The sequence below is a fragment of the Diadema setosum genome, chromosome 22 (genome assembly GCF_964275005.1).
Source record: "Diadema setosum chromosome 22, eeDiaSeto1, whole genome shotgun sequence".
NCBI lineage: Eukaryota > Metazoa > Echinodermata > Echinoidea > Diadematoida > Diadematidae > Diadema > Diadema setosum.
This window is the reverse complement of record NC_092706.1, coordinates 17,096,827-17,122,071: the sequence shown is the minus strand read 5'-3', so window position 1 is coordinate 17,122,071 and position 25,245 is coordinate 17,096,827. Positions and strand designations below refer to the sequence as shown.

Genomic DNA, 25,245 nt, shown 5'->3' with positions numbered 1-25,245 from the left:
CATTTCTGTATCATTTTCGGTGGACATGAAGTTCAGGTCACGCTCTATCTAACTTTTTAACGCTAGTTACACAGGTCATCATTACGCGCGCGTAAGCGCGCGTCAAAATTTTAAAAGGCTCAAAACGACTTCCCAATGGGAAATCTCGAAGTTTCAGACAATTTTAAGCGTTTCAAACATTTTCTCGCGTGCGCGTCCGTCCGCGCAATTTCGCGCGCAGAGCCCGTAAGCAACATGAAAATGCAATTTTTTTGACTGATTTGGATTCCTGATACTTTGAGTAATAATATCCATTGATTTCCGATCGATTACGACCTATAACAAAGGAATGCACTGGCGTCAAAGTTGAAATTCCACGTGCGCGTCTTTCTGCAAATATAGTGAAAAAACATGTCTTTGTTTATTTCGCCATAGCTCTTTAAATCGTCCGTTGACCCTATATTTCTATTGCATATTACAAAAGTATATGAATTGTAAGTAACATTCCAAGTATCAGTATTGCCAGGAATACGCGATGACGTCATCATATCGTCATTTTAAATCAAAAAAGTGGAATTGATTTTTTTGAGGTACTGTTTCTGACATTCATTTGCTCGTATCTCTGTTGTTTAAGCTCAATATTACCTCAAATTCAGATATGTTGCACTTTGAACATTTGCCTTTCAAGGCCATGTGATGGTTTTGAAATATGACGACGTCATCATACTAGAAATTGTGATTAAAGGTAAAGACTCAAAATCAGACAAGTTTACGTGTTATGTCTATGGGAGGTGATTTTTTTTTAAACCATGCATTGACTTGACAACGTTTAAGCACCTTTACCTCATCTGATTTTACTCCATTTCCTCTGAAACATAAATATGTTGTAGCTGAGACAACAAGCTTTAGTAATCATGCATTTTATGTTTTCAAATCTCCTCATCAGGTTGACAATTTTGCAATTTAAAACTGAAAATGAGAATGCAATCTGTACGGAACGATTCCCAATTTTTCTTTGCAACTGTATATTGATCGAATCCACGCTGCCACTTGTGGGAAGTTGAATAGCGCCATCACAAGTCAACACTGTCACGATAGTATTTAGATTTAAGTTTCGCACTCGATCTTCAGGACAGCCATGTGGCATAATCGGTTAGCGCGCTGGTTGTTCATAACGCCATACCGGAAGGCGAGAGGTTCGACTCCCGCAGGACTTTTATCCATTCTTTCTTTTTTTTCTCTTTTTTTTTCGGCAGTTCAGCTTTACTCCGATGTCATTTATCGTATTACTTTATCAAGTGTACGTAACCCGTGAACACGGCTGCTCTATTTCCCTTGTTTTGTATTGGAGTTTGGAGATTGGGTTTGCTTCATTAATTTTGTCACACTTAATTAGGTGATACGCTATCAGCGTATCACCTATTGTGATTGTCAAAATCTCTCTTTATTTCTTTTTATTCTTCTTTCTTTCTGGACAATTTTGTGTCATCAATATCTCAAGAGTGACATTACAGAATGACATGACATTTTCAGGGAACATGTCTCATGACAATATCTAGCCACAATAAGGTTTTCATGACAGTAACATGTCTATGACGTCATCTAGGCGCCATTTTGTGATTTTCGGACCATGTTACATGATCGATCATAACTTCATAAATAAAGGTCATTTCTGTATCATTTTCGGTGGACATTAAGTTCAGGTCACGCTCTATCTTACATTTTAATGCTAATTGCCTAGGACATTATTACGCGCGCGTACGCGCGCGTCAAACTTTTAAAAGGCTCAAAACAACTTACCAATGGGAAATCTCGAAGTTTCAGACAATTTTAAGCGTTTCGCGCGTTCGCGTCCGTCCGCACATTTTCGCGCGTAGTGCGCGTAAGCAACATGAAAATGCACATTTTTTGACAGATTTGGATTCCTGATACATTAAGCAACAATATCCATTGATTTCCGATCAATTTTGACCTATAACAAAGGAATGCGTTGGCGGCAAAGTTGAAATTTCGTGTGCGCGTCTATGTGCAAATATAGCGAAAAACATGTCTTTGTTTATTTCGCCATAGCTCTTTAAAACGTCTGGTTACCCTATGTTTTTATTGCATATTACAAAAACATATGAATTGGAAATAACGTTTCAAGCATCAATATCTCCATGAATACATTATGACGTCATCATATCATCATCTGAAATAAAAAAAGTGGAATTAAATTTTTTAAGGTACTGTTTCTGACATTCATTTGCTCGTATCTCTGTTGTTTAAGCTCAATATTATCCCAAATTCAGATATGTTGTACTTTGAACATTTGCCTTTCAAGTCCATGTCATAGTTTTGAAATTTGATGACGTCATCATGCTTTAAATTGTGTTTAAAGGTAAAGACGTAAAATCGGACAAGTTTACGTGTTATGTCTATGGGAGGTGATTTTTTTAGAAACCATGCATTGACTTGACAACGTTTAAGCACCTTTATCTCAGCTGATTTTGCTTCATTTCCTCTGAAACTTAAGTATGTTGTAGCTGTGACAATAATCTGCAGTAATCATGCATTTTATGTTTTGAAATCTCCTCATGAGGTTGACAATTTTGCAATTTAAAACTGAAAATGAGAATGGAATGCGGACGAAACGATTCCTGATTCATCTTTCACGTACATAAGTTTACGTTCCTCTAATTTTCTCGTCGAGACGAATGGCCGAGCGGTTAGAGGCGTCGTTTCAGAAACCATGAGGTTGCACACGTACGGGTTCGATCCTCACAAGAGCACGAAAGAAAATAATTTTTTTTTTTTTTTTACTTTTTTTGTCTTCAATGGAGTACTACACCTTCGTCCATGTAGAAAACACGTTTGCATGTAAACACACCTATACGCACACACTCACACAGTATACCTTTGTTTTGCGTTGGAGACTGCATTACTTCGACTGCTGCAAAATTTTGCAGGCTGGGCTTTTCAAACTGATATAGTATATTGTAACAAAATGAAATTTGTTCATATCAATTCAGTAACACAATGTAGTCGTGGTTACTTTGTGCTTATTTACACATGTAACAAGCTATACATTGTAAAAAAGGTATTTGCATTATTCCTTTAAGTCAGTCTTCTGTATTGATGATTATTTGTCAATTAGTGGTTTTTGTGGAGTTTCAGATAGTGATAAAAAGTATGAATGATAAGTGCAGCGATAATTCCTACAGTAAGTTCAAAGTTGTGTTACAGATGTTTGATACATACATTTAGCATTGTGTGTGTGTGTGTGTATACGTGTGTATACAGGTTGGCCATATGACACATTCTAGACAATTAATCTTAATTAGCAAACGTGATCAGCTATGGAACTGAATATGGTACTAATGTATGATGTTAATGATTCTAATTAAACTGTGACGAGTTTAAAGGGATAGCATAACTGTGTGTAAAAATAAGGCAATTATAAGGAAATTTTAGGGGAATTTGATAACCATGCCTATAATAATTTCATACAGGTACTAATACCTGCCTCATAGTTGTTTGATAGATTGTCATGTCAATAGCAAACTGACAACGTACGATGAATGTGTTATATATTGAACAACTGTCTTTCAAGTCCATAATGTTCCTCGTATTTTCTTGTCGAGACGTATGGCCGAGTGGTTAAAGGCGACGTCTCAGAGACGTGAGGTTGCGGGTTCGAACCCCACAAGATCACGAAACAAAATACTTAGCTATTTACTGTTTTTTTTCCTCAACTTTGTATTACATATTCGTCCATGTAGAAATCACGTTCGTATATAAACGCACCTATACACACACACAGACACACACACACGCCATATCCCTCTTTTTTGTGTGTTGGAGACCACATTGCTTCGACTGCAGCAAACTTTTGCAGGTTGACTTTGTCAAACCGATCATAGTATGTAATGACGACGACTGAGGGGTTGTCCTTTGAACAATTGTCTTTCAAGACGATGTCATTGTTTATTAATTTGATGACGTCATTACACTGAAAATTATGATTAAAGGCAAGGTATCAAAACCAGCCGATTATAGGTTTTATGTCTGCGGGACGTATTTTTTCCAAGTTGCCAGAAATGGCATAGCGACCTCAGTCGTTACAAGGCCGCTTTTCCGTCTAGCAATGCAATAGATGTTCACACGGCCACGTTAGTTGAGTGGGCATTGACTTTCCCCCTGTTATATCTATACATTGTTTTTTTTGTTTTTTTTTGTCTTACCATTTCCGTGGATGACCCGTGGCCGAGTGGTTACAAAAACGGTTTCGCAAGCACGCTCAATATAACTTTAAGGTGCCTATATTACATTCTTTTCTTTGTCGATCACAGATGACTGTCATCTGATGACCACAAGCGTATCACCTAACTCGTCCTCAATGTGACGAGTTTTCATGTCTCGTGTTGTAAATTGCCCCTTGTTACAGTGTCCCGCTTGCCACCTTTCGTTTGCTCTTTCCTTTTCTCTTCATTGGTTATTGTTATACTGTAACAGGATAGGTAGGAACATGTATGTTTAAATAACTTGCAGGAATGGGAGCTGAATTGATTAACTCTAGTCCAGGTGTATGGCGTCTCGCTCATCTCTTTGAAATTCCAGGTTGTTATTGTTTGACCCAATAACGAAGTTGTAGACAGGTTATATGTTGTTATAGAGGTATCTTGTGCCACATGAATGGAAAGCATCACTGTTTAGTAGTAGTAATGAACTTTTTCATGTTGTATATGGTATAAATATTTAAGATAAATATATATATATATATATATATATATATATATATATATATATATAAAAAGATTAAAGATAAATTTCACATCCAATCTTCGGTACAGCCGTGTGGCTTTATAGTCACTTAGCGCGCTGCATGGTCATTATGCACTACCTTAGGACGAGATGTTCGAGACCCGCAGGACGCTATCATTTTTTTCTCTCTCTTTCTTTGTGTTTCTTTTGGCAGTTCAGCTTTATTCCGATCGATGTCATTTATCGTATTATCTTATCAATTATACTACCCCACGACACACAGTCGCTCAAGTTCCTCTTTTTTTTTGTCGGAGGCTCTAGGTTGGATTTGCTTCATTTATCATACGTATTGTTTAAATTGCCCTTGGTACAGTGCCCCGCTTGCCACCTTTCCTTTTCCCTTTCCTTTTCTCTACGTTTGTTCCTGTTATATTGTCACAAGACAGGTCGGAAAATAATTTGCATAACTCAACTGGAGCAGGAATGGCAACTGAATGAATTAACTCTAGGCCAGGTGTATGGCGTCTCGCTCATCTCTTTGAAATTCCAGGATGTTATTGTTTGACGCAATAACGGAGTTGTAGACAGGTTTTATGTTGCTATAGAGGTATCTTGTGCCACATGAGTAGAAGGCATCACTGTTCAGTAGTAGTAATGAACTTTTTCATGTCCCTCCATGTCAATTATAGTGTGGTTTAAAGGGGTTGTGTGTCTATCTGCCAAAGAAAAGGAATAACTTATTTTCGTCATGGCTGTTTCTCTATACGTAGCCATAGGTAATAATGAGTGTTGTTGGTATCTGAGCAGTGAAGAACAGAGCATCAGGCTAAAATCCCCCTTAGTTATACGCGCTAAGCGTTCAATTTGATATATCTTTCTTTATGAAGTCAATCCCTGCTAATGGAGTTACAGAATTATGTTATGACACGTTTCACTGAAAGTTTGTAAAGCAAAGTTTATGGACAAGGCAAGCAATTGTACATGAATATACCTACCATTGATTTCAGAGGGAAATTATGGTATGCATAAATGTAAGGGTATCATTGCTTTGGAATTGCTGAGACAATATGCTTGGCACGAGGGCTTCCACTTCTAATAACTGATCCCTTTGAAGATGTGTCGGTCACGGGTGATCGTCATGATTCATCTTTCACGTAGAAGCTTGCATTCCACACTCTTGGTTCAAGAAGACTTACCATCATACTTCAAATTGTTATTAAAGGTAAAGACTCAAAATCAGACAAGTTTACGTGTTATCTCTATGGGAGGTGATTTTTTTTTTTATGTGCATTAACTTGACAACGTTTAAGCACCTTTATCTCAGATGATTTTGCTCCATTTCCTCTGTAACTTAAGTGTGTGGTAACTGAGACAATAAGCTGCAGTAATCATGCATGTTATTCTTTGAAATCTCCTTATTAGTTTGACAATTTTGCAGTTTAAAACTGAAAATGAGAATGGAATGTGGACAAAACGATTCCTGATTCATCTTTCACATACATAAGTTTACGTTCCTCTTTTTTTTCTCGTCGAGACGTATGGCCGAGTGGTTAAAGGCGACGTCTCAGAGACGTGAGGTTGCACACGTGCGGGTTCGAACCCCACAAGATCACGAAACAAAATACCTAGCTTTTTTACTTTTTTTTCTTCAATTTTGTATTACATATATCGTCCATGTAGAAATCACATTCATATATAAACGCACCTATACACACACACAGACACACACACACACACACAATATCCCTCTGTTTTGTGTTGGAGACCACATTGCTTCGACTGCTGCAGAATGTTGCATCCTGACTCTGTCAAATAGTATGTAATGACGACAACGGAGGTGTTGTACTTTGAGCAATTGTCTTTCAAGTCCATGTCATTGTTTTGTACTTTGATGACGTCATCACACTGAAAATTGTGATTAAAGGCAAGGTATCAAAATCAGCCGATTATAGGTTTTATGTCTGCGGGACGTATTTTTCCGAAATTGCCAGAAATGGCACAGCGACCCCTCAGTCGTTACAAGGCCGCATTTCCTTCTAGCAATGCAATACATGTTCACGCGGCCACGATTGTTGAGTGGGCATTGACTTTTTCCCCCTGTAATATCTATACATTTTTTTTTTCGGCCTTACCGTTTCCGTGGATGTCCCGTGACCGAGTGGTTAGAGAAACCGTTTTGCATGCACGCTCAATACAACTTCAAGGTGCCTATATCACATTCTTTTCTTTGTCGATCACAGATGACCGACATCTGATGACCCCAGGCGTATCACCTAACTCGTCAGTGTGACGAGTTTCATGTCTCGTCTTTTTTTATTTTCTCTTTCTGTACGACATGGATGTGTGCTTGACTTAACTATTCCTGAAGGTATGAACAGCAATATTTGCAGGTACATTTTCTCTATATCATGGCAATGTGCACTTTTTGCAACAATAGCAACAAACAACTGACAAAAATCTGAAATGTGAGATATTCCCTTTAATAGCAGTCACCAAAAATGCAAATAGACTACATGGTTCCATGATGATATAAGATTTTAAAAACAGCTGTTTCTCTTGTGTTTTTCAAATATGGAATGATGACAATAGCAAGGCAGTGTTCCCATGTATCATGAGTCATAAAATCAACAACCTATGGAGAATTATGTTTTCTATCAGTTTAGTAACTATACTAAGTGACACTGGCATGTTGAGTAATTATTGCTGCACATACTGCCTTGTCTGGCGTCAAAATTTCATACAACTTCAAAGTGCCTGGCTTGTCTACCAGCAAGTTTTGTAACTTCAACAACATACTTTGAAGTAGAAACCGGCAGCGAATTTCAAAAACAGTTTCATATCTATGCAACACAAACAAATATGTTAAACACGGCTTCTAATAGATGACAAATAGTCATCAGATCTACAGCTGTGTTCAATACACTAATGCAAAATAAGTCAAGAACTGCAATCTACTGACAAACTCAATCACTACCTTCATGCGCTCAATTCGGTTTGATTCTGGACCATTCCAAACTATGATGTGTTGACCCAGGTCAAAGATGAAAACATCTCCATTGTTCAGGCTCTTCCATTCACATGGCACCTGCAGAAAAGATGGCACAAATCAGGGAATCCGTGATTGATAGCACTCACATATTTGTAGACATGAAACTCGATACGACTAATCTATGTGGAAAGTTCTTCAAGGGCAGTGGATAAGAAAAAAATACACCAATTCACTTCTTTTTTCTTTTTCTCTTTTTTTTTTTTTTGGGGGGGGGGGGGGTCTAACAACAGCTAGCCTTATCTAGTAACCAATTATGACTATTAAAATCACACAACTTTGTACAAATAAAGTCTGTAAGAGTCTTCTCTACCAGCCTTGCATACAGGTGCATGTAAAATGTAGTATAAATTGTTACAGCATCACTGATTATTTCATTGATGTGAATGCCAAGCTTTGACACATACTTTATAGACGAATATCTTGAGAATAACATCTCTCTTAAGTAATATACCTTGGTGTACTATATAGGCAATTATCATACAGCCTGTGAATATTGCATCAAAAGTTCCCACCTAACAGCAAGATGCAAGTATTCCAGAGGTTTGTTACCTGGTTGACCCTGACGTTCCGCTTTCCCTTGACCAGATACATTTTCTTGATGAATTTGTCCTTATCAACCTTCTTGAAGCCAGACTTGACACCTCCTTCCAGGTACCTGCATAGCATTAGGAAACCAAACTCTCATGAGGAGTTTCTATGCAGTGGGCCAGAAATGGCAAAATAGGTTTTGTTTTATTGTTTTGTTTGTTTTTCCTTTTGGTTTTTTTTATGACAGAAATTAAAATTACTGTTTACCTTCCTGTACTGAAAATTTCAGTGTGAAAAATTGACTAGAATGACCAATCAAATAAAGAAAACTCCAAGTCAGCTTTATTGCTGAGATGTATTGCAAGTTCTGCCTTTGCACCTAACTTAGCCCCTATTGTCATTTAATACCGAATGAATAGATCTACAATGAGGACAAAAGATGATCAAATTGACAGTCATTCTCTATGTGCAAGTATAAAAATAAAATCAGATGAATGAACTGGACAAATATAACAGACACAATGCTCAGAAGCTGTGAAAAAAGGACATCAAAACTAATCACAAAGTGAGAAACATTGTTAATGCTGAATTACAGGAAAACATGCACTGATTTTTTTAAGGGTATCTTTATTGCTCCCATGAGAGCAGGATATTGAGGATGTCTACAGGAATTATCTGAATTTTTTAAGAAACTTTTTCCTGTTCTCAGTTTGCATAAACACCCAGGTAATTCATCTGCCATTTTGTTGACAACTGTTTTAAATACCTATAAATGTCTTTGACACCTATGGCAACACCATATCAGGGAAGATATTGCCGTAGGCTACAGGGTTGTACTTCATATCATAAACATCTGTCACCATTTTTAAAGCAAGGCTACTGCATTGTTCCATCCTTCATAAGAAACAGGTTGGGATATTCAACAGAGCCAAAACTTTGAGAGCAATTTTTCATGATTATACGAAAATGAAACCTGGTATAACCTGCATCCTTAAGTACTTGTCCCTAATGCATATTAGGGAGATGTAATTAAGTCAAGTTCTACATCATTTCAGAGTATAGTGTCTAGAAAAGTTACTTCAAGACATACTTTTGTAACTCTATTTTTTACAAAGTTTGACTCAGTTTGATGAAGTATATCACTGAATCTATATACACACGATGTATACATTTTCATTAGGGGCTTTGAATGGGGATATGACAGGTTGTTCAAGGTAATAGCCAGGCATATTCTATTTTTCGGTAAAAAAAAACCCTAGAAATGTTGCTGGCAACTGGTATGCCTCGCCATAATGCATGGCTCTCCCAATAGGTATACAGTACGTCTCGACAATATACACGTATGACGATAGTTTTATATAAAACTATCGTCATATATGACGTGATATACGACGATATATGTGACCTTGCATCACAACACCAACAAAAAGTCGCCACATATGGATTTTAAGTTGAGAGCAGATTCTTAAAGAGCAGACTCTAAGCTTTAAAATGATGTATAACTCAACTCAAATGGACTCTCCTAACATATCAAAATACTAGAAAGGAAGCACACACTCTGGAAAAGTGTTAACTGAGAGAAGAGGCTCTGAAGTACAGGGTCTATTCAAGCGCTTTTTGATCTTTACCAAGCCGCGCTAGCTGTGCAATGAAAGGGACAAAACACAGAACGCGGACCACTGGAGCAACAACAATGAAGGGATTATCAGATTAAGCTGAAATTGGGCATGTTTTAAAACACATTCTGTCCATGATTAATGCCAACTTTCAAAGCAGTAGAATTACTCTGTCAAAAGTTATTGGACATGAAAGTGAAGAGTGTGTAAAGGATTTCAAGAAATGAAAAGGGGACTCTAAGACATATCTGATCATTCTATTCTCCCCAAAAAATGGCTTGTAGAAAAAACTGCTGAAAGCACACTTTCCCATTCAAGTTACGATCCCAAACTTACAAATAATGTCGAGGAAAGATAGCTCTTTCAGAAAATATGAAAAACTCAAGATTGACTTGGTTGACCCATTTCATCTTTTTGGAGTCCTCACGTAAAATCAAGTGGTGCGACTTTTTGTTCGTTATATGATGCACGGTCACATATACTGTATTAACCGGCGATAAGGCCACACTAGCAGGTAATAAGGCCATACTATTTTTAACAAAAACAAAGAAGTAAAGTCAGGGTGCAGCCTATACGCCAGCACAAGCAAATTATGTCCTTCCAAAGGGAATCACCTGCCTACCAACACACGTAATCAAATATGGGACTATGCAATGTGCCAATGAGCAACACGATATCACCCACTGAATTAATCAAATCTTACAGGCAATGCCATCTTTTGCAATCAAGTGAAAACTTTCTCTTTTCATCAGTCATTTATCACTGTCGCTGCTGCCAATTCTGGGACATTTAAAAAACAGTTTAAAAAAGAAAGCACAGCGTGATTCCAAGCAGGTGTGCAGAGGCATAGCCACAGTGGCGATTAGAATCCTGCACACATCTCACAATAGCACTATCTCGCACAATACTTGGCTTTTGAACACAGTAGTACAGTGAGTGTGAATGAAGGCACACTAATACTTGGCTGTTGAATAGTGTGTGTGTGTGAGTGCACACATGCTCAGTCATTCTTCACATTACAGTGACATACTCAGAAATATCATTCAAAATCCTAACACCCAGTTTGCATCAACCAGAAAAAAGTTAAAATAAAGCAGAATAGATTATTGTTTGGGCACAAGTGAAAACAAGGAGAAATAATAAAGTTTCTTATAAAAAAAATTTTTTTTAAAGCAATATGGCAAAGTGTGAAGTTCTGATCACAACAAAATCCCTCAGATTTGTTTTTTTTTTTCTGTTTTTTATCACCAAAATCAGAATGTGACTCATCTGGTATTGTCATCTTATCGCTGCCGAATTTGGTACTTGTCGAAAAAATTTAAATGATATGTTGTCACATTCCTTGAACTAGGTTTAATTTGGAAAATAGCTTTATTGTTTAAGAGAGCTAGTATTCGAGAATTTGAGGATTTTCACTGACCTTTGACCCCTTCATTAAGTTCATGAAATGAGTAATATCCAAGGTATGGAGGTAAAGTGTAATTTCAGCATTAAATAGTAGAATCTTAGCATTTAACCTGACCTTTGACCCCATTTGATTTGATTTGATAATGGTTATTAGAACAAACATGCAAAGTAGTAGCCCGAAGGCTAAATTATAATGCATCACATTAAAAAACATATAAATTACATCAAACAACATACATTATATGAACATTTTAACAATACAAATACTAATTACATTAACATAACAAATATACAGCATCATAAATAAAACTTAAATTTCCCTGTAATTAATTCAATACACTATAAAATTCAATAAATATATTATGCATATCTTCAATAAAAAATCTCATTAACCATTAATACTTTAATGCTCAGATAACTGTGTCTACATTCACTTTTAACTGGACTTAACACCGATTTCCCAAATCTAATTACTCATATCAGTCATTGCAAGAAGCACTTGAAAAACAAAATATACTTTACAATATAAATACACAGACTGACGAGTTACTTCTTATTTCGCAAACACCATATAATATGAATTCGTGAGGGTGAGTATACCACACATAAGGTATCTGTACATTTGGTGGCAAGGCGCGGTCTCTTCCTTGCATTGTAGGTGGGTGATCACTGGTGGGTAACGGGAGTAGGAAATCAGCAGGACTGATAATGTACCAATATGTTGTGTGGGCGTAATGGTGTGTATGAAAGAACATGAGAGAAAGAGCGAGTGAGAGTGACAAAGAGTGAAAGGGAGTGCGAGAGAGGTGTTGAAAGAGAGAGTGTGAATACCAAACTCTGATCACCTGCGTTCTTGTTATGATGTAATATCTACGGCGTGCGCAGTCTGTAGAATACAGATCTACATATCCTGTCATAAAACCTCATTTTATAATATCTGCATTTCACTTATTTCTTTAATATAAATACCTGTTTCATTATCCTTATTATCACTTTTACAATATAATTTTATATACAATTCAGTACTATGACTGCAAAACATATATATCTCTAGAGTCAATAAAATACCATTATCTAATTCACATAAAACATCAAACAGTGAACGCATGGGTTCATAAGTTGGGGATTAACTTAAACATATGCTGGCAATTGGATATAACATAATGATGGCATTGACAAACAACATAATAATTACATCATTAGAAACAACTTATTCAATTATACACCGTGCGTATTCAACAATCTCGTGAGGTATGGGACACAGCTGTTTCGATAGCGGTCAGTTTTACACTTGGGTTCAAAACACAGTCGACCGTTTCTTAAACTCCTCGATAGATTTGCAGGCAAAAACCATTGATTTGACATGTTTGATTTGAAAATCTTCCGGGCAAACTCTAGACACAAGTACTAACGTCTTTCCTCAAGTAACTGAAGTCCCGCAAGTTCTAATGCTTGGGAATAAGAGAGATAATTATATGACAGAATTATTCAGAGTGAACGTTTTTGTACTTTCTCTATTTCATTTCATTGGGACTGGGTTAAAGCACTGTGCCAAACAGGGCAGGCATATTCAAGCAAAGGTTGAACAAAAGTTGCATAAACAGTCAACAAATCTTTCCTGGCAACATTAAAAGTCTTGAGAGTTCGCAACATAAACAAACGTTGATTGGCTCAGGAAACCATAGAGGCTACTTGAGAATCCCATTTTAAGTCATCCTGGACAACAACACCAAGAATTTTTATGTTTTTTACATTACTGAGTTTTTGGCCGCACAAAGAAACATTTGGTTCGGGAACATATGCTTTTGAAAAAGAAATTTGGAATACAGAACATTTCTTCAGATTTAATCTAACATAATTGTCATCACACTAATTTTCGAGGATTTGTAGAGAATCCAGCAAATCCCTACTAATTTCGGTCGGAGGCTTGTGGCTGTCGGCGATTGACATATCATCTACATATTTCCATCGCATAACAGGTTGGTCGCGGAGGGCGTCATCAACAAGAGATTAAAAAATGAATGTCCCAATAGTGTTCCTTGTGGCACACCTGCTTTCATATGTTGCCAAGATGAAAGCGTCCCTTGGTAACGTACACAGCTCATGCAATTTGTCAAAAAGTCACATATCCACGGGATGATAGACGGACGAGCACCAAGGGAGACAAGTTTTTGAACAGCAATAGTATGATTAACCCGATCAAAACCTTTTGAAAAATCCGTGCAAACTACTGTTGAAACATTGCGGTGCACTTCAACATTTTTGACAAGGTAATTGATAAGATCTACCATGTAGTGGACTGTTGAAATACAGGGACGGCTGCTGTATTGTTTCACGTCTAAATTTCCATTGATATCAGCGAGGAGGGCCTTAGATATGAAGAATTCGGACACCTTCGCGAAGTGGTCAGTTAGTGAGATGGGTCGTAAGTTCTCAATGCTATGGAATCCTGGTACTTTGGGGATGGGGGCTATAACGGCCTTTTTCCACTGCACAGGGACAACATCAGCATGGTAAGACGCGTTGAGAATTTTGCACAGCGGCTCGGCAAATTCAACTGCAAACTCTCTGATTATACAAGCAGAAATCCCGTCTGGCCCGCTTACTTTCCCTACTTTTAATTTCAAAAGCTGTTTGCACACTTCCCATGGTTGAACGGTGATGGGCAGGGTGGGGGAAGGCAAGAACGATGGCAATGCTTTGGTGTTGATTTCAGGGATGTCTATATTCACATTTGCAAAGAAATAGTTTATTGCAGCAGCAACACCCTCAATATCAGTAAATTCGACTCCCTCAGCTTCGACACTGAAAACTGTAGCGTTTCTATTTCCAGTCATGATCTTTAAATTCTGGTACCAACGGGATGGGTTCTCTTTCTTCAGTTTTCTAACTCGCTCAACATAAAATTTTTCTTTCTGAGCTTTTATTTCACGTTGCACTTTATTTCGGAAAACTTTCCACCTAACATTGTCGCCGCGAATGAAAGCTGCTTGCCTTTGATAGATCAGAGCTTTGATATACGGAGTTATCTATGGTCTATCAGAAGAGTGTAACTTTATTGTTTTGGTGGGGAAGAAATAATCAATCCTTTCATTTAGAGTGCTATAGAATGCGTCACACATGGATTGGGCATTTTGTGTCTCTGAAATTTCTGGCCAATCATGTTGTGCGATCCACTGACCAAAGCGCCAAATATCCGAGTCTCTCATTGGCCTAACCGTGCGCTTCCGAAATGGAGAGTTATGCACGATATGAGCGGGTTCTTTGGGAAGCCATATCACTGTCCGGTGGTCCGAGGAACCGATCTGTGAAGATGAGGTTCATTATAAAACATTCGGACATTGGTGATAATCTTATCCAAAATGGCTCCTTGTCTTGTCGGTTTATTCACCACTTGAAACATTTCGCTGCCCTCGCAGATCGGTACACTGTTTAGATGGTTTAAATCGCCCATAACTATTCCAGCGTACACATGTCTAGTCTTAATCAAATCAATGGATGGAGTAAGGTAGTCAATCAGTGCTTCTTCATGTTGATTTGCGGGCGGGGAATATACAGCTGCAACAAATACAGAGCTGACAGTGCGGGGCAAGTGATTCGGTCTAAGATGAATCCAGAGCACCTCATGATGATCTGGGTCTGGGAGAAATTCAGGGACAGTAGGATTGAGGTCCAGTTTAGCGTATACCGCTACTCCTCCACCTTTACGTTCTTGACGTGATTTAGTGAAAACTCAGTAACCATTCACTGCATAACTTGACTCAGGTTGGTCTTTAGTGAACCAGGTCTCCGTAATGACGCTTATGTCAACATCAAAATCGCGAATCAAAACGTTCATCTGGCTTTGATATTATTCAAAGAACATGCATTACACAGATGAAATGAGGGAAGCACGACGGAACTTTTCTCTGTTCTTATTTGAACAAGAGCAGATTTCCTCGGGGGAGAAAACACTTTGCGTTCGTGACGTTTTAAGTAGCAATGGCAAATATAGGTCGCCGAATATGGTGACCCCCTCGGCGACCGCGATGTTTCTGTATGCCAAGAGGCTTGATTCTGGTTTTCACATCTCCAGCGTTTGTTCGACTACGTAATGCGTGCAGTTCAGATGCAGTGTATTGTTTGAGAACCTCACTTGACTTTGGCTTTGGAATATCACACGGAGGTACCGGTATCAAGCGGGTCTTTTGCAAGGTGAACGGCCGAAGCGTAGCGCACAAGAATATCAATGCATGGCCGTACAGAACCACAGCCAATTTGAACAGAAACGTCAACATTTTCACCTCCATAGTCACAAAATAAACTCAATATTCAAACGCAATACGAACCAATAGCGTCCTTGGAAGATGCTTCCTAATGTAAAAGGCACACAAGACTGACGTATATACTGACAAATGATAAAAAAAGGGGACAGCTTCCCTCAACTGGCACAGCTAGAACAGCGCCATGTCAGCAAAAACGATGACTCTACAATTCCAAAGAGAATCACTGCCAAGTAGTACATGATACTTTGTGCTAAGTTTCATGATAATCATACCATGATAATTTCTGAGATATGGAGAGAAAAAAAAAATCAAATTTTAGTAATTTCACTTGACCTTTGTCCTTTGACCCCATGGGCAAACGCTTGCCATGGAGAATCTTTACATGTATCTGGCAATGCATGTATACATTAAGTTTCAAGAAAAAAACCATGAGGGATTGCACAGATATGGGTGAAATAGAAGATAAGTTGACCTTGACCTTAGACCTTGAGCATCTGTAACCAAAGGTTCATAGGCACAACTTCATCCACCAATCTATACCTATATGCCAAGTTTCACTGGATACATCTAATGGTTCTTAAGTTATGCTGACCACAAAATTAATTTTGGGCAGACAGACGGATGGACGGACAACCAAAAACATGCTTAGCAACACTTCATGGTGGAGGCATAATGATTTCAAAACTAGTGAGGCCTATCCACTCGTCTGCAGATTGAGTGAGTAGTGGACACGTTTCATTGTGCTTTATTGGGTATGACTGTGTATTTCTGTATTCAAGCAATATGCAACAAATATGCAAATGCAAGCCAAATGCTCAAAGGTATGACAATAGCATAATGCCGAAGTGGGGCACATTTTAATATGTTTGAAAAAAGAAATCTCTGAACAAACAGGCATAATAATTATGCTCGTTATGAAACATCAATGCCTAAAATGAAAAGAAGGATATACAGTGTATAACATCCTATATTGAAGCCATTAATGATGACACACACATTCACACAAGCACAAGAAAAAAGTAAAACGAGATGAAAATATATCAATCTGATATTCAATGTAAGAATATTTTACATCACATCACAAAATCAAATAAAGATACAAGATAAGAATTATGCAAATTCTTGAATAGAGGATTAGGCAAATACAATCACATAATATGAATGCATATAAAAGACACTAAAACAGTAATAAGAGTATTGCAACAGACTCACTTAATTCCTTTAGGGAAGTATGACATGAATTCAGCGGACTCAGTAGACTCAACCTCCCTGTACTGAACTGGTCCACCTCCCAAGGAGTCATCCAGCTCCACAGTCTTGTATGCTGCCACTCCCTTCTCATCCTGTACAAATTTGAATGGTGTAATGATGACAGATTTGATTTCATCAACGACCTCATCCCTCAAACAACCATTATTCAAACTACACATACCAACTGTTGTCTTTTCCCTTTGATATTTTTCATCCACATTACCAACAAAGTGCCCTACCTGATCCGGAGAAGATGGACAGGAGACCTATCGCTGAATATTAGCAGAGCCTTGAATCTTTGGAGCATTACTTTCTGGCTCCCATCAAGGTCAAACTATGAGACAAAGGTACACTATACATTTGCATATCATCACAACACTAAAAAAAAAAAAAAAAAAAAAAAAAAAAAAAAAAAAATATATATATATATATATATATATATTCCCTTAAACTCTAATCATTGAGGATGAGGATCTAGCCAGGAAAATGCTAGCATTGACACAGTGCCCTCTCTCTAACACATTGATCCCTTAGGGGACAATTCGGGCCATCTTTGCTGCTGCCATGAATGGCAATTCAACTCCAAAGAGTAACTAAATACAGAACAACATGCCTGTCTTACTGCTGGTTGTGGAAAAAGATGATGTATGAAATTCACACAGATTTAGCTTGGGGTCCTGCCCTGGTGCTTCACCCTTTAACCCTAATCTGATCACTTACATCACATGAACACTTGTATTCCCTACCTCTTGTAGCTCAGACCTATACCTAAAGTCTTTGATAATACAATCCATCATAGTTTTTCTCAGGAGTAGTTATGCAGTGACCACATAAAAGGAGTAACCACACATAAAGGTTTGACAGTACTGTGAACTAGCAGACTGCTCACTTTTGTTTTGCCTTTGTGTTATATAGGGAAAGTTCACGATTCTTTTTTTTTTTTAATCTTCAACCTCAATTTGATTTCTGGTTAGCTTCTTCAAAGAAGATACATTTTGTATTAGCCTGTGACACAACTTTGGACATCCTAACCCAGTGCTGTAGGAAGTGATTGGAAGATCAAGACTTTTTATGAAAGATAATTGATTTGTTATGAAAGCCAAATTTGGTCCAAGAATTCTTTCACATACATGTATCTTAATCCTATCAACCAAATTTCTTGGCCATAGTATGGTGAACAACTTGGAAGGGTTATACTATCAATGGACAATGCTACTCTGATCTACTGAAGTGCCTGCACGAGAACTTCAAGAAAAAGAGGCTGGGAATGATCACAAAAGAGGTTTCACCAGGACAATAGTTCAGTGCATTCCATGGCTTCCAAGTTGTTCCACACCCATCATATTCACCAGACCTACATTGTAGCCCCGTCAGACTTCCACCTCTTCCTGACTCTCAAAAAGGATTTGGCTGGACAATGCTGCCCTACCGATGTGGAGGTCATTTTTTGCCATCAAACTCCTACCTGAAGGACCAACCAAAGGACTTCTACTACAGCAGCATCAAGGAACTTCATCATTAGCTGGAAGACATGTATGGACTCATGAGAGGACTGTACTGAAAAATAGGGCAATTATGTGCTTTTGTCTTTTACCATCTCTCCGGAGGCTAAAACCGAAATTTTAATTACTCCTTTAGTTGTTGGTTTTTGTTGTGTGGGTTGTTTGGGGTTTTTTTTTTCTTTTTTCTTTTTCTTTTTTTTTTTTGGGGGGGGGGGTGAGTTCGTTGACCAGTATCTTTGACACTTGATAATATCAACCTCTTTTCAAAATGCTGTGAGAATTTACAATGATCTTCCAAAGACAATTAAGAGACTTTTGATACATGACATTAGTGCTATTTGACCCACAAACTACCATGTCCAAACTACATATATGTAAATCATAATACACTTCCATAAAAACATCTGAACAGAATGTCATGGGAAATACAATGATAGATGAGGGCACAAAAGAAATGTGATTCACCAGCAGTACTGCAGTGTAATGCTACTAAAATTCATGTACACGTAATTCAAAGTAATTCTGTCGTCCGGGAATAAAACTGCAGTTTCATAGGGTTTACTCGTTGCCTGAAGAAGGTTGATATTTGCAAGAATCACTTACAAGAATATGTGGTTTGACTTACCTTGTGATATCAAGCACAAGCACAAAAGAGGACAAACAGATGTTTATGTCTCTTACCTGAGATGTCTCTGATCCCAGCCAGAAGTGTATGTTCCAGCTAAAGCCATTGCCCTTTTTGGATGTCTGAAGGAAGATAGTTCAAATGCATGTCTTATTGTACTTAAAAGATTGCCTGGGGTATGGGGAAATATCCCCACTTTGAGTGGAAAGTTTCACAGGAGATTCACAAGAAGTTTTGTGAGAAGTTTGCATTTACATGTACGCTGGCAAACCTGTGAGATCAACCTGTGTGGGTTCACGTGCCTAACAGCAGTAGTAAATTACTTTCAATACTTTTGTATGCCCTGTTCATACTTTTGTATGAACTGAATCGCATCGCCGTTCGTTCTTCCCAAGAACTGGTAAGGAACTGGAATTCCCTGTCGTCAGAAATTGTTTCAGCGCCATCTGTGGGTTCATTTCGAAACCGTCTAACGGTTGATCACAGTGGCTAGTTATTTTCGTCAAATTTTCTATGTGCTTGTAAATATCTGTAAATAAATTGTACTATGATGTAAATAGCACCAGTCTGCAAGAATCTTCAGTCTATTGAAGGAGGCAGACTTAATCAGAAGAAGAAGAAAAAGAAGAAGACCCACATGTTGTCACCATCTGTACCACTATCATTTTGGGTTTCATACATGTATAGTACAATGTATCCATTTTATGTTTGCAATGTTTATGATATCATGTATATGCTCTTTTATATCTTGTCAAATAAACAATGATAATTAAGGATATGGAATCTATCCTAACTGATCAGTTAACATTTACAAGCATTCTAAAGAATATTACCAGAATACTTCATCATATGCAAAGTTGAAACTTGATGTTCTAAAACATCACAGTCTATTATAAAATAGTGAAGCATGAGATAAAAATTAACAAAATTGGAAGTAAAATAGGATTCTAAAAGTTCCATGTTTTAAAACAAAAGAAGAAGTCACTGATCGCAGACCTCCACAAAGCAGCTCATTTGGACTGGATCACAAAGGTGATTAGGCTCAGTACTTCAACATAATCATGTGATCATTGTGTCACTATCAACATTACCTGAAAATGTAATCCAAATTCATTCATAGCTCTTTATTATTGTAATAATAATGGATTTGACAATTATTATTCACCTTTTCATAATAAATATTACAAACTGTGAATACAAGTTAATTTGCAAACAGACAAACCATTACCAGCGAAAACATAACCTTCTTGGCAGACATAAAAACTATGATTTTGTCATAGCCCGTACCAAGTCTACAGTTTTCCTACTTACAATTCTTCATAAAATGTCCCTTTTTGGGGCATAAAACCATAGAGAATTTGCATCCTTTACATCAATTTCTTTTCCCTTTCTTGTTATAGCCTTACTTGGATAAATCAAATGGAAAGGATTGTAATTGCATAACAATCAAGCCAATACATATGTTTTACACCTATTGTGTATGAACCAATGTGTCAGTTGTGAATTGATGACATCATAAGATAAATATTATCATGTTATAGAATTTAACTTTCACCCTCATGATTAATAGGATGGTGTTTCAATGCATATGACATTCAGTCCATGTAAGTGCACCTCTCTCTGAGGAAGCATGGCAGGAAAATACTGATCAGCACTAAGACTGGAAGAATCATGAGTTTTATGGCAAGTCCAAAGCTGACATAGCCATGTATGCAGGTAAATATGAATTCACTGAACTGTAAATGTCATCCTTGCATTCTACACCTCATCTCATCTGTCTGTGCCATTTTAACCTATGTGTGTGCTTTCACTGCTAAGTATTCACCAGCATAATTGACGTATACAAATGTAGTTTCATTTCAGAATAATGAAAAATATTTTCTCATACACATACTAAAAAACAGAATGAATAAACAACTGCCCTGCAGCATAATAAATTGGATGTAACAAGAGATTGATACTAACCTTCAGGATGATATAGGAGTCCCCTTTATGGAATCGTCCATAGTCTTTTTCTGGGATGGCAACAACTTTGAGGTTCTCTATGCGCCAAATCTTCAGTCCTTCCTTCTTGCCTGCCCCTGCGAACGCTGGATCCTGTACCACCTTTGACATTTTGGTAGGTTGATGGAACAGCAGAAAGTGAGTCAAAGTTGATGAAGGATACTATGTGATCTGTAAAATTAAGATAGAAGAATAAGAGACAATGACAGCTCCATAAGAATACAATTTTGAGTGGGGCAGCAGATATTTTGCACCATGCTTTTAGGACTGTTGTGGAACTTTTGGTTATTCTGTCTGGGTGGAGGAGTTGTCACAACTGAGCAGCACGACCTGCATGTACAAAACAATGTTGAGAAATTTGGACATTATGCTTACATGTAGTTCTGTTTAATATTCAAATTAAAAAAAAAAATACAAAGGCACAGTGAAACATCAAGAATCATACCAACTACTCATCAGAGAACCAATTCTCAAACTAGATTTAAACTTATCACAGAGACGACTTAAGTGAAACACAGATTCCAATATTGGTCACTGATAACTGCCATCTCTGAAAATGAGGAATCAAAATGCTTTCTCAGATCCACTATATAAAAAAAAAAAAAAAAAAAAAATGTGTGCGTGTATGTGTGGGTGAGTGTTGGTGTTATAAGCCTGGTAACAGTATACTTATATACTTTTTATAACTAAATTCATGATACATGTGAGGCAAGGTTACAATCAACAATACTGTCATTGGCAGAAGTAAAAATTGGGAAATTGAAAAAAATAAATAAATAAATTGGGACTGCATTTATTGAAATGAGAATGTTTGACAACTACATAGACTCAGTTGTATTATCCCGATCCTTAATTTTTTTCATCTTATTATTTTTATTTTCTTTTATATTATTTATTTTTAATTCTTTTTATCTTTCTTTTTTTTCTTTTTTTTTCCTTTTTTTTTTTTTGGGGGGGGGGGGGCACTTGTCCCTTTCTCATCAAACTATGGTGATACTTGGCATCTCCTCCTGGTTAGTCCATGGGCCAAGAGCCGAAAAATGGGTTGTTGGTACCACCCGAGGTGGCAAAACCTTTTTGGTGTCATTTTGTTTGTCGGACATAGATACGCTTATCAAGCTATGATAGCATTTCCAAATGAGTAGCTTAGTCATAATAAATTAATTTTTAACCAATTTGGTCTCGTTTTTATATCCCTATACTTCTGAATCGAAACTAACCGCTATACAAATACGAGCACTGCCTTCTGTATGTCCACAGGTGTTCTGTTGTAAACGCGGTGCGCTTAGTCTTCATTCAAGGCAGCGAAGGGAATATCCAAAGGGTTATGATGTCCACAACTGTCACGCGGTGCGCTTAGTCTTTATCTAGAACAATGTACCGTTATCATATCTAAAGTTCCTAATAAAAGGGATTATCTATACTGTTTTTATACCACCCTCTCAACAAATACATCAGTTTTAAACAAAAATCACTCTGTTCATTTACAACATTATTAATTATAATGTATTATAGTGTACTGGTACATTGTTTTTGCATAATCTTTCATTGTTGGATGGAAATAAAGCGACAGTGACGTGGTATTAGCGTTTTCAACCCAGCGTTTTCACTGGAAAATGATAAATAATTGAAAAAGACGCTAAAATTCACGAGAAATTGCTTTTTTGTAGTTGTTGTTTTTAGATAAAGGGATATACACTGTATCATAAGCTTTGGATATTCCCTTCGCCGTCTTGAATATTAGACTAAGCGCTGCGGACATCATAACCCTTGGATATTCCCTTCGCTGCCTTGAATAAAGACTAAGCGCACCGCGTTTACAACAGAACACCTGTGAACATACAGAAGACAGTGCTCTTCTTTGTATAGCGGTTGGTCTCGATTCAGAAGTACAGGGATATAACAACGAAACCAAATTGGTTTAAAATTCATTTACTATGACTAAGCTACTCATTTGGAAATGCTATCATAGCTTGATAAGCATATCTATGCCCGACAAACAAAATGACACCAAAAAGGTATTGCCACCTCAGATGGTACAGTATTCATCGCATAATCGGGACAGGTTGGGAGTAGCAAACATGGCCCCTTTAAGCGGGGTGCCCGATTTCGCGATGAGCACTCACCATACACTAACGGCATGCGACATGTACATTATGTAGTGCACACACACACACACACACACATGCATACTGACGTACTGTACATGTACATGAAAACACAACCACGCTACCCCTCGGCACGACCCTCTAGCTGTCCCTGCATTCTCGCAATGATGTAGTGTAATCGCAACCGGGTTCTTCTTTTGTCACCTCTCTTCGAACGCAAAATATGTGGATTAAAAGCTAGCACTTTCTTAAACATTCGTAGAATTCTTGGACACGTAGGGCGTTCTGTATAAATACATATCCACAACCATGGGAAATGATTACCCAGAACTGATGTGGGAACGTCAATGAAAAGTCCTTCAATCATTCAATCATCACGGCTTGATTTTTTTACTTGCTGCGATCACTGCACTGTACATGTGTTCTAGCGATCTAGCTCGCCATATATACACATGTACAGAGAAGCGAAGGCGGGCAGCGAGGTGAAATGTACGTTTACTGGATGGACGGAGGTCAAAACACACCAGTCCGAAGCTTGCTTTGTAAGTTTGATGTAAACGACAACTGATAGGGAATCTTTGAAATATTGTTGTGGTATTTTGGTAGATTTTTTTGTGTAAAATATCAACAAAATCAAAGATCGCTTGAAGAAAAATTGTCCCGTTTATCAGAGGTCCCCGCCCGATTATCCAGTGAAAATAACGTGCATTGGAAATGTTTCTGGGAAGCGTATGTCATTTAAGCGAGGTTCCCGATTATCAGATGCCCGATTAGGCGATGAATACTGTACCAATATCTGGCCTGGCCCATGGACTAGGTAGGTAGGATCCTCAATATAGAGTTCTCAAAAGAGACTTCGCAGAAGCTGCACATTATTTCTGAATGTGAGTAGCCTGGCTGTGTGTTTATGATTGATCATTCTATGAGCAGGGAGGTCTTTTTTTTTTTTACACCTACCTGCTATGAATGAGTGTGAAGGCAGCAATATAAGTATGGATGGGTATGGAATTGTGGAGAGATGGGTAGGGTAGGACGTTATGGATGTACTGGGGCATGGGGATGGGGATGTTTGGACTTGAGAATTTGGGGAGAGAAGGAATGACAGACATCTGTCTGGCAATGGGTTGATTGAAAGATGGAGGGAGAATGTAAGTATGGAGGGTTTTGGGTTGTAGGATGATTGTAAATATAGAAATTGTATGGAAAGGCCCTAACATTTTGTAATGTTAGTAATTCTGCTGTACTTTTTTATTTCATGTATTTCAATGAAAAAATGAAATGTGTGTTTTCAGTCATTACCTTGCTAATCTTATTTCCAAGTGCAGAAATGCTGCATACTAAAGGATTTTTTTTCTTTTAGTTACGATGTACAATAATAACAAATTTATTGGGGTTTTTTTGAATTGTTTGAATGGGAGTGAACAAATATTTGGGGAAAAAAAAATATGCTTAGCAATAGGAATATAACACGAATGAAATCAAACGACTGGAAAGTTTGTTGTTTCAATGAAAACAGGAATGCAAAAAACAAAACAAAACAAATATGACCTGTCAGGAATCAAACCTGGGCCACTGGTGTGCGAAGTAAATTCTTTTACCACTTGACCACAGCACCACCCCATAGACTTAACATTAGGAGTTAAAAAGTGGCCTGATTCCATTTGCAGCTCCACTTTTAAATTGAAAATTTCATCACGGTCCCAGCAACTGATCAACCAACAAAGTAACACTCGTGAAAGTTTGCTGTCTTAACAACAACATATTCAAATTTCAGAGGAAATGGAGGAATAACAACCAAGACAGTACTCCTAATTAATTGTCATGTCAATTCATTAAAAAAAAAAAAAAAAACTTTCATAGACACAGCATGTAAACACAGCAGATGTCATGATTGCCTGAAAACTGAAAATTATTGCGTGATATGATCCCACATGACTTTAAGTCTATTTCTACTGAAAATGATATCAAAATGACATTGGTTATGACGAAATGATCAATCATTTGTCATTATCTCAAAATCACAAAATAGTGTCTGGATGAGTCGTGCATGAAATTATCACCACAAAAAGCTGGATAATGTAATTAAATAAAGACATGTTTGAGTTTAGTTAAGCTTAGTTTGAGTTTATTTATAACAACAACATATGTACAAGAAAGTTTGAATACAT

General features: G+C 37.5%; 1 protein-coding gene across 1 annotated transcript in view; it reads right to left on the bottom strand.

The window, feature by feature from the left end:
- Window positions 1-25,245, bottom strand: part of LOC140245487 (villin-1-like) — a 127,740-nt gene that overhangs the window by 43,490 nt on the left and 59,005 nt on the right. The window contains exons 2-6 of the mRNA XM_072325056.1: window positions 20,931-21,140; window positions 19,022-19,087; window positions 16,800-16,930; window positions 8,321-8,426; window positions 7,697-7,807 (exon numbers count right to left, since the gene is read on the bottom strand). Of these exons, the coding sequence (XP_072181157.1) occupies window positions 7,697-7,807; window positions 8,321-8,426; window positions 16,800-16,930; window positions 19,022-19,087; window positions 20,931-21,080 (564 nt within the window). The 5' untranslated portion in view covers window positions 21,081-21,140. The remainder of the gene's footprint in view (window positions 1-7,696; window positions 7,808-8,320; window positions 8,427-16,799; window positions 16,931-19,021; window positions 19,088-20,930; window positions 21,141-25,245) is intronic.